At 51.2% G+C, this 8,719-nt stretch overlaps 2 protein-coding genes across 7 annotated transcripts in view; one reads left to right on the forward strand and one right to left on the reverse strand.

Moving 5' to 3' along the window:
* Positions 1 to 6,571, forward strand: part of PCBP2 (poly(rC) binding protein 2) — a 32,391-nt gene extending 25,820 nt beyond the window's left edge. Inside the window, exon 15 of one of the 2 annotated variants that reach the window (XM_017501831.2) lies at positions 6,499 to 6,571. In XM_017501831.2, the coding sequence (XP_017357320.1) occupies positions 6,499 to 6,556 (58 nt within the window). In that variant the 3' untranslated portion in view covers positions 6,557 to 6,571. Of the gene's footprint in view, positions 1 to 5,463; positions 5,551 to 6,498 lie in introns of those variants that run through there. The other variant, XM_017501832.2, reaches the window with a different exon arrangement.
* Positions 1 to 8,719, reverse strand: part of MAP3K12 (mitogen-activated protein kinase kinase kinase 12) — an 18,716-nt gene continuing 9,997 nt past the window's right edge. For 2 of the 5 annotated variants that reach the window (XM_017501799.2, XM_037728984.1), the window contains exons 2-15: positions 7,414 to 7,586; positions 7,106 to 7,314; positions 6,597 to 6,780; positions 6,215 to 6,406; positions 5,801 to 5,959; positions 5,494 to 5,652; positions 4,573 to 4,681; positions 4,229 to 4,338; positions 3,939 to 4,055; positions 3,681 to 3,818; positions 2,603 to 3,227; positions 2,345 to 2,415; positions 1,983 to 2,256; positions 1 to 1,620 (exon numbers count right to left, since the gene is read on the reverse strand). In XM_017501799.2, coding sequence (XP_017357288.1) covers positions 1,522 to 1,620; positions 1,983 to 2,256; positions 2,345 to 2,415; positions 2,603 to 3,227; positions 3,681 to 3,818; positions 3,939 to 4,055; positions 4,229 to 4,338; positions 4,573 to 4,681; positions 5,494 to 5,652; positions 5,801 to 5,959; positions 6,215 to 6,406; positions 6,597 to 6,780; positions 7,106 to 7,314; positions 7,414 to 7,550 — 2,583 coding nt within the window. In that variant the 5' untranslated portion in view covers positions 7,551 to 7,586 and the 3' untranslated portion in view covers positions 1 to 1,521. Of the gene's footprint in view, positions 1,621 to 1,982; positions 2,257 to 2,344; positions 2,416 to 2,602; positions 3,228 to 3,680; positions 3,819 to 3,938; positions 4,056 to 4,228; positions 4,339 to 4,572; positions 4,682 to 5,493; positions 5,653 to 5,800; positions 5,960 to 6,214; positions 6,407 to 6,596; positions 6,781 to 7,105; positions 7,587 to 8,719 lie in introns of all 5 variants that reach the window. The other 3 variants (XM_017501798.2, XM_017501797.1, XM_017501800.1) reach the window with 2 other exon arrangements.

Raw genomic sequence — 8,719 nt, forward strand, 5'->3', positions numbered from 1 at the left:
TGGCTCATGAATTTTTCTGTTTGTCATGGAAATGTAAGAGTGGAATATTAATACATTTCAGTTTAGTTCTGTAATGTCAGGAATTTTTCAAAAAAATTAAAAGATGGACTGGAGCTTTTTCTTTGTGAATAGAAACTGGATGCCACAGTGATTCATGTGGGTTTTATTCCTCTTGTCTTGCTGTTATTTTTGTACCTTTTATCCCTCAAAGGACACTCCTTGGGTTTTGAATAGAAGCCTTTATTCCAGTTAAGATGTTTTCTTCTCTTTTACCACTTCCATCTTTTTTTGTGGCCCTTAATCAGATTTTTCTCTTACCTCGTACTTGGTTGGCCCTTATAAAACTTGTGCCCAAAAGATTGAGGATTAGAGTTTCCTAGGACTTACCTGTCCTAGGAGTAGGCAAGCACTTCCACTGGGGGGTGGTAGAAAGGAATAACACATGACATACATGGCATACACAGGAAGCAGTTGGTTGTGTGTCTGTCTGACTGGGTTCCAGTTTCTTGGGAATGTTGGTCCTCTTGTTCAGGCTTGCTTATTTTATTTTAAGCTAAAAATTTCAGTCTGTTGTTCTTAGTAACTTCATTTATAGTCCTCCATGACAAGTTAGAAGGATATACCTGCTATCATTTATTCCTATAATTTTAGAAAGTTGGGGCTTGACGTTATACTCATTTAGTGAGAATAGATGCATACAAGTGAAGGGGCAGGAGAACTTGTCCAAACACCTCAGATAAAGTCCTAAGCTCAAGGCTTTATCTTAACCATGTATGGTACCCCATTCATTCGTCAAGAAAACCCTCAACAGCTGGGCCTGCATGGAGTGGTTATATTTCAAGGTTTTTCACAGGGGTTACAATATGACAGTTCCCACCCCAATCAGGCACCAGGATAAAAGCAGGGACTTAAACAGCACCCCAATTCTTCAGCCTGAGCCATCACATGCTATCAGTCTCCTAACCTCCCCCTGGGCCCTAAGGGCTTGGGCAGAGAAGATAAATGGAGGGACAAAAAAATGAGTTACATTGCCACCTGAGAAATTTCAGAGGGGAGGACCCAGCCTTGGTCTCCCTCCTCCCAAGTGCAAAATGTGTAAACAGAGTAAACAAAAACAGAAAAGTGCAGTCTAAGTGTTTTCTCTCCTGCCCCTCCCACCCTCCCCATCCCCCCATCTCCCCAGTATTTGGGGATAAAGAGTATAAAGACAAGCCTGGCTTTTCTATTGCCTTGTTGCTTGCCGAATATAAGGAATGGAGTGGAGCAGGAAGGGGCCAGTTTGCCCTTATGCACAGCTATACAGCTATGCCTCATTCATTTCCACAGCTGCCAGAGTCCCTAGAGTTTATCAGATGAATTGGTCAGGGGATCAGTCTCCCTCAAGCCTGACTTACGGCTGGGACAGGCCCCATCTTTCTGTTGATTATGTGGCGCGCATATATATATATTTATATATATATATATATATATATATATAATTTATATAAATATTTCTCTATGTACACGGAATATGAGTGGCTTTCACGGAGGGAGGGAAGCTGGGGGCCGCAAGGCATCAACGCTGTTGGAGTTGTCCAATTCAGTGCTGTCACAGTCTGAGTCCTCAGAATTGGGAGGGCCCTGTGAGGAAGAGTAGAAATGCAGTGAGATTCCTTAGGGTTCTTTGCTGGGATCATTTTAATAGCCAGTAGCTTACAGATTTTATTCCTTCCAGGTTTCAGTTGGAGAATGCTCAGGCCATTCTCCAACGCGTCAGACTCCTACTTGTAGAATCCTTCCCTGGCTGCAATTTATAGCTACATAAAAGCTACTGGTCAGGCACCACAGTAGATGCTCTGTGCTAGAGGCTTCTGAAATTCCGCCACATGGATATTTGCTCTTTACAGTACTTTTTGGCCTGTGCATCTCTTACCAAAAGCTGTTAAGGCATCTGCTTACAGCTCTCCCTGTTCAGTACTGCTTGTTGCTGTTCTACCACTCACCTGCTTTCCTCTGAGAAGTTCCTGGTGTGGAATGGGCAGGGAGCTGGGTTCAGGGCCAGGGATAACCTCTGAAGGAGGTGGGTCCAGTGGGATTTCTGAGCCTTGGGAGCACATGTCATCAGACCGCTCATCTGGCCGCTCATCAGTATTGGTGCTGCCAACTTCAGGTGTGCCACTGGGGGAAGGTTCACTAGCTGTGCCTTCCTCTCCATCTGATGGATTCTCTGAGCTGAAGGTAGATAGTGACTGGCGCATGTTCAGGCTTTGGGGCCACCTACATGTTGGAGAGAGCAGGGATTACAGCTTGGTTCTGCCCTTTTCAGGAGACAAGAATGCCATTACCTCCTGTACTCATCACTTACCTCTGGCTTGATGTCAGCTCTACTTCACTGTCCACCTCTCCCTCCTCCTCTTCTGATGAGATGCCACGTTTCTGCAGGAGAGATGGGGGGACTGTGGTCAGAAGTGGAAAGAGGCCACTAAGAATCCAGAAGGGAACATAGTTACAAAGGGTGAAGTAGGGAATGGCTAACAATTGAGCATAATTTGGGGGTTTAGGCTTGGACCCCAGAGAGAATAAGGAAAAAGGGAAAGAGCTCAGGAGGCTTTCCATACTTTACCTGACTTCGGGTGACGGCAGCCCTGTACAGCAGTGCAGCTGGGGTCAAGTGCTGGGACCCAGCCCGGCTTCCTCCCCGGCCCGAGGTCCCTTCCCTTCCAGTTCCCAGAAGCCCTACACCTTCACCAGGCCCTACTGGTGGAGGTGGCTCCCCTTTGGCTCCCCCAGGTGAATCTGGGCTCGTGGAGCCAGGGGCTGAGCCCTCACTTGGTGGAGTGTCACCCCGGGCCGGAGGTGGCGAGCCAGGATCCCCAGCTCCCCCTGTGGCTCCCCGGCCCCGGGATCCCAGTGCTGCTGACAGCAGGTCTGGGGACGATGAAGACATTTTGCGGAGCAGGAGGTCATGATGAAGCCCACGGAGGGCGGGGGGGCAGGCCTCCCAGGCTGAGGGTCCCCCTCCTAGGCCCCCTGGGCTTGCTGGAGCCCCAGGTTCATGGGGTGGCACAGCTGCACGAAGCCCAGGCAGATCCCCGCAGCTGCCCTTGGCGCTGGCCTTGCGGTGACGGGTCTTGCCACGGCGACTCCGTCCTGGTGAGGGGGGGCCCTTAGGACACCCAGGAAGCCCAACCCCACTTAGGGCTGCATCTAGTTTAGGGAGCAAAGACTCCGTCTTGAGAATATCTGGTCTGGAAGCAGAGGAAAAGTAAAAGGTTGACACTGCTGAATTTACTCAAAGCACTCCTTAACTTTGGACACTAAAATACACATATCCGGCCAGGTACAGTGCCTCACGCCTGTAATCCCAACACTTTGGGAGCCCGAGGTGGGTGGATCATGAGGTCAGGAGTTCAAGACCAGCTTGGCCAACATACTGAAACCCTGTCTGTACTAAAAATACAAAAATTAGCTGAGTGTGATGGCACATGCCTGTAGTTCTAGCTACTTGGAAGGCTGATGGGAGAGATTTCACTTTAACCTGGAAGGTGGAGGTTGCAGTGAGCTGAGATTGTGCCACTGCACTCCAGCCTGGGTGACAGGGAGACCCCGTCTCAGAAAAAAAGCCCACATCTCCCTGCTAAGTACTGCTGCCACTTTGGCATCCCTCTTGGCATACTGGAACCACAGTGTTCGTGTCCCACCTTTTGCTATGGGGTGACAGCTTCTGTGGCACATTCCTTTTCTTGATTAGCTTCTCCATTGTGTTTCCATGCAGGAGGCCCCGGGAAGGGTGTGGCTTCAGCAGGCCTGGGCACCTCCGCTCTAAAGCTTGCTCTCGCCTAAAGATCCAGGCACCTTCTCAGCTGGGCAAATGACCAGGAAGGGGCACCCCAGTCTCCATAGGACCTCTAAGGCAGGCACAGCTCCAGGGCTTGGTGCATAAGGACAGGTAGGGTTACCTGAGCAGCTCCCTCTCCTTGAGTTCCAGCTGCAACATGAGGGCATTAAGTTCCATATACAGGTTGTTGGCTCTCTCCAGCTTCCTTTCATAGTGCTCCCTGATGTCCAGGGCATGTCTGCAATGGGCAGAAGGGTTCCCCAAAGTGAACTGGGTTCACCTAGTGCCATAATAGATCCCAGTCTCAGAATTCCTGTCCATAGTCCTTCCACCTGCTTTGGGGTTGGGTAGAAGCTGACTGGCATAGTCCTTGCTATTGATAAAGTCACCTCCTCAAGCACAGGAACTCACCTGAGCTCCTCCCTCCTCCTCATCACCAGTTCCTCTTCTAGGCGGTGCAGACAGGTCCCTTCTGACTTAATCTTTTCAAAGTGCAGTTTTACTTCTTCCCGCCACTCTGCCTGGGGGTGGAGAGCAGATGAAGAGTGAGAGCCATCCCTTCACCCAGTGAAAGGCTTTGCAGGTTGCCTATACCTGTCAATGTGTGTGCCGGAAGAAAAAGGAGTGGATTGACTCAGCCCTCTCAGAGCCAATCTCTTCAGTCCCACTCAACCCATTTCCCAGCCTCCCTCTCAAAGGGCATCACCTCTGCAAAGAAGGGGAGTTAGGTATTCATTTTCCTACCCACAGCACACCTGGGACTTAAAGTAAGTCTCCTGGGGTGTGGAGAGTACATCAGCTGAGGCAATGTCCAGATGTAGCAGGATCTGTCGGAATGAGGGGCGATTTCGTGGTTTGCTGTTCCTGAAAGGAATGGAGTTAGGAGGAGAGAGAATTTGAGGGAGGACCATGTAGGAATTAGAGCATCCTTTCGCAAAGTGTGTCCTGGAGAATCCAATCCTAGAATGTACTCTGGGACAAAAGAATTTATGGTCATCTGTCTCTAGGGAATGTCATAGAGTATCCACTGGCATATTAAAGTCCTGCAGCAAGGAAACCTATTGAACACTGTTACTTTCCAACCTGTCTGTCAAAAGCCTTTTCTGAGTAACTCCATTGGAGGAACTACTTTGGAAAATGCTCAGTGACAGATAAGGAATCTTCAAACCCTGGGTCTAGATTCCAAATGAGGTTCTGGGGCCCTTTCCTTCTGTGTTCTACGGTTGTCTACTTGAGGTTCAACCAACCATGCTAGTGGTTATGCTGCTCCTTCCCTGTACTTGTATGCATTCACTGGCACTTCATGGCAACCCAGGAATGCAGATATTGTTAACTATTTTATAGATGAGGACACAGGTTCAGAATGATACCACTTGCCCCCAATGACTCAGCTCAGAAGGTAGCATGTGCCTGATTCAGATGCAAGTCAATCTCTGAATTAAACGTACCCCTCCCATTTATTGTTCAGTCCAACCCCTCTTAGTTCCAGATTCTAGTCCCCTGGATCACATCCTGAGTCCTCAGTACTTGGGGAGCCACATCTGGGAGCTCTTGACACTCTTCCTGTTAAGGATTCTGTGCTTGGCCGCTTAGGGTTCTAGATACTGGCTGTCCATCAGTACTGCCATGCTTTACAAATTCTCCAGGCCCAGTATCCCAGCCCAGACCATCCTTACCAGCACTGGCGAAGCAGGATCTTGAAACCATCTGGGCAACTGGAGGGCACGGGCAGATGGAGACTATTGCTTCCCACACCCCAGATGATGGCTGAGGAATCTACATCTTTGTAGGGGATTTCACCAGTCAGCAGTTCCCACAGCACCACACCAAAGGACCTAGGGATGAGGGGACATCACTTGGGAAGGGCTTCCTCCAGAGGTCCTGGTTGCTACAGGTTCATCACCTGTGCTCAAGCCCTATAAGTTGTCAGCCATCCCCCAGTGCTGGCTACCCACTCTTCTCAGTTTTCAGCCTAGTCCTCACCAGATGTCGACCTTCTCAGACACAGGCTCATTGCGGATCACCTCAGGGGCCATCCAGGCTACTGTCCCTGCAAAGGACATCTTGGTGCTCTTGTCACTCAGCTCCTTGGAAGTGCCAAAATCTGAGATCTTCACCACATCGTCGTAGGTGATTAGCATGCTGGTAAAGAGTGTAGTCAGCTGGGATCCACGCCCCTCCACATACTTTATCTAACTCTGCAGGAACTCTCAGTTTTAAACCATTTGGGACACCCAAAGGGGCTCACTACAGCATTCCCGAGGTGGGACTGTCACTTGGAAGAGGTTTCTGAGATGGCCACATGGACCCTAGGACATGGTTTGGAAGCGGGGAGGCCACACTGACTTGAGTGGGTCACCTGCATGCCCATCTGTTGCTCCCTGCTTGCTTACTCACTTGGGTGACTTGAGATCCCTGTGGATAATCTTGTGCAGGTGCAGGTAGTTCATGCCACCAGCGATGCCCATGGACCAGTCAACCAGTAAGGAGGGGGTAACAGGGCGGCCAGCCCGCAGTACCTCATACAGCTGGCCCTGGGCGCAGAACTCCATGAGGATGCAGTAGCAGGGAGCCTGGGTGCACACACCCCTGGGAGCCAAACAATGGTATGAAGGCCTCAGCTGGCTCAACTTTCACCTGATTGATACCTGGAACCCCCATTCCCACCCATTCCGCCTAAGGATCTCCTCGGGGAAGGATGGGGTAGGTCCCACTGCCCAGGAGGGTACCAGGCCTTAGCATAGTATCCCCAACACCCAGCCCCTGCCTTGGACCTCACTTGAAGGTGATGATGTTGGGGTGCTTCAGCTTTCGCAAGTGCTTGATGTCGGTTTCTTTGAGGTCTCGCACCTTCTTCACAGCCACCTCCTCCCCGTGGAAGCGCCCCAGGAAGACAGCACCCTGGGCCCCTGAGCCCACCCACTGCAGGTCCAGGATTTCCTCAAAGGGGACCTCCCAAAGGTCTGTGGGCAGGAGGCACAGTGCCACAAGCCTCAGAAAGAGCCACACTCAAGGCCAGGAACAGGGGATAGCATTGGGTTGGCTGAATTGACGAGGGTGAGGCAGAAAGGTAGCCAAAATAGGTGGAGAAGGTGGTTCGAGGGGACAGGGAAGGAATGAGTGGGTGGCCTTAAAAAAAAGCTGGGAAGCTAGAGGCTGATGGATGGCTAAGGGACTAGGGCTGGGCATGGGGAGAGAAGGGACCATTGGGTGACTTTAGTGGAGCTGACCAACCAACAGATAATTGGGCTCAGGACAACAGGAGGCTCCCACAAGGATGTGACCTACCTTCCTGCTGCTGCTTGTGCTCAGTGGAGTAGGCTTTGCCAATCATGGTCCAGACAGGGCGCAGACAGCCAAAGAGGCCCTCAAGGAAGCCACTGCCACTCTGGCACTGCAGCCGTACCTCGTCAGCTCGAACTCTGGATGCCCGACTCTCAGGTGACCCAGCTGCTCCCCCTGGGCCCCCTGCATCCTGCTCATGTAGCTGCAGGACACTGTTGGCAAAAGGCTCAGGGGGCGGCTCTCCACCTGGGGAGGGGCTGGGCCCTCCCCCGCCCTGCCCACCAAGGGGTACCACATCTCGAAGTACACACTGGGTAGGCGTCAGGTCCTTCTCAGGAGTGCAGTCAGAAGTGTCTGGGTCCAGCTTGCGCATGGATGCCTCGCTTAGGGTAGATACAAAGCCCCCAAAGGAAGGAGAAGGTGTTCGGGTCTCATGGAGGCAAGCCATCACCTCTGCCCCTGGTATGATGGTGAGCACTGGGCCCTGTGGGAACGAAGGAAGGAGGAGCTGTTAAAACCCCAGTGTGCCTGCTCAGGACGCTTACCTCAGAGGCACAGATTGGAGTGCTGGGCTCACAGTAGCCCTGCTGGAGGTAATACTTGTGGCTCACCCTCAGTTACCCTTCCCCCTCCCAAGTTTCACCTTGACCCATCTTAGGATATCTGATACACCTGGGCTTCCTCTCAGGCATGTTGGTAAGGCAAGTAAGTAACAGGTATTCCGGTATTGTATCTGTGTATCATTCTCAGGTAGACACAAGTAACAGCCCCACCTGGGTACACACTGGTAAAATATGTCTCAAATTCAAGTATAATGGTAACAGATGAGTTCCCCTTCTCCCTGTAAGAGGACTAATTCATTGCTGCAGCCCATTTTTTTCATCTGAGACAGGCACACACAACATGAGGGTCTCACATTTACACCTTTACCTCAGGTTGACCCTGAGGTACACAGTGGTAACACCTAGACCTCCCTCACATTGAAGCACACACAGGATGCTGGTAGACCTGTTCAGACACCCTCAGACAGCATTCTTGAGCTGCCTACATACAAATGATGCACCAGCCTTCCCACCTAGGTACTAACACACAGTACTACTGAGGCCCTCTCAGGAGCACTCAACTCAGGTGACAGCCTCATTCTAAGACACATTCCTGGGCCTCTCCAAGGTAAATGAAGGTTGTAACCACAGAGTTCCGTGTCCCACCCCCCCCCGTCCCCCCCACCCCAGCCGGATAGGTGGGGAAAAAGGCAGAAACAGCCAATGGGAATGCAGACATGTCACAGAAGGCCACTGCTTCATCCTCCTTAGCCCTCCCTTCAGTCCAGTGGCTCTCCCAGGGGTCAAACAAGGTCTTGTTTCCTCTTTCCTCTTCTCCATTGCCCCATCCCCTGTTCCCCAAACCATGACCTAGCTTTTCAGGCAATGGAGATTTGTCCCAGTTCATAGCTGGGTGCTATTTAAAAAGCAACCATTAAAAAGCCCAAATCTGGCATGGTGTGTTGGCTCATGCCTGTAATCTCAGCACTTTGGGAGGCTGAGGCAGGTAGATCACTTGAGCTCAGGAGTTCGAGACCAGCCTGGGCAACACAGCAAAACCCTGTCTCTACCAAAA

Source organism: Cebus imitator, unplaced genomic scaffold (assembly GCF_001604975.1).
Source record: "Cebus imitator isolate Cc_AM_T3 unplaced genomic scaffold, Cebus_imitator-1.0 Scaffold285, whole genome shotgun sequence".
In the NCBI taxonomy this organism is placed as follows: Eukaryota; Metazoa; Chordata; class Mammalia; order Primates; family Cebidae; genus Cebus; species Cebus imitator.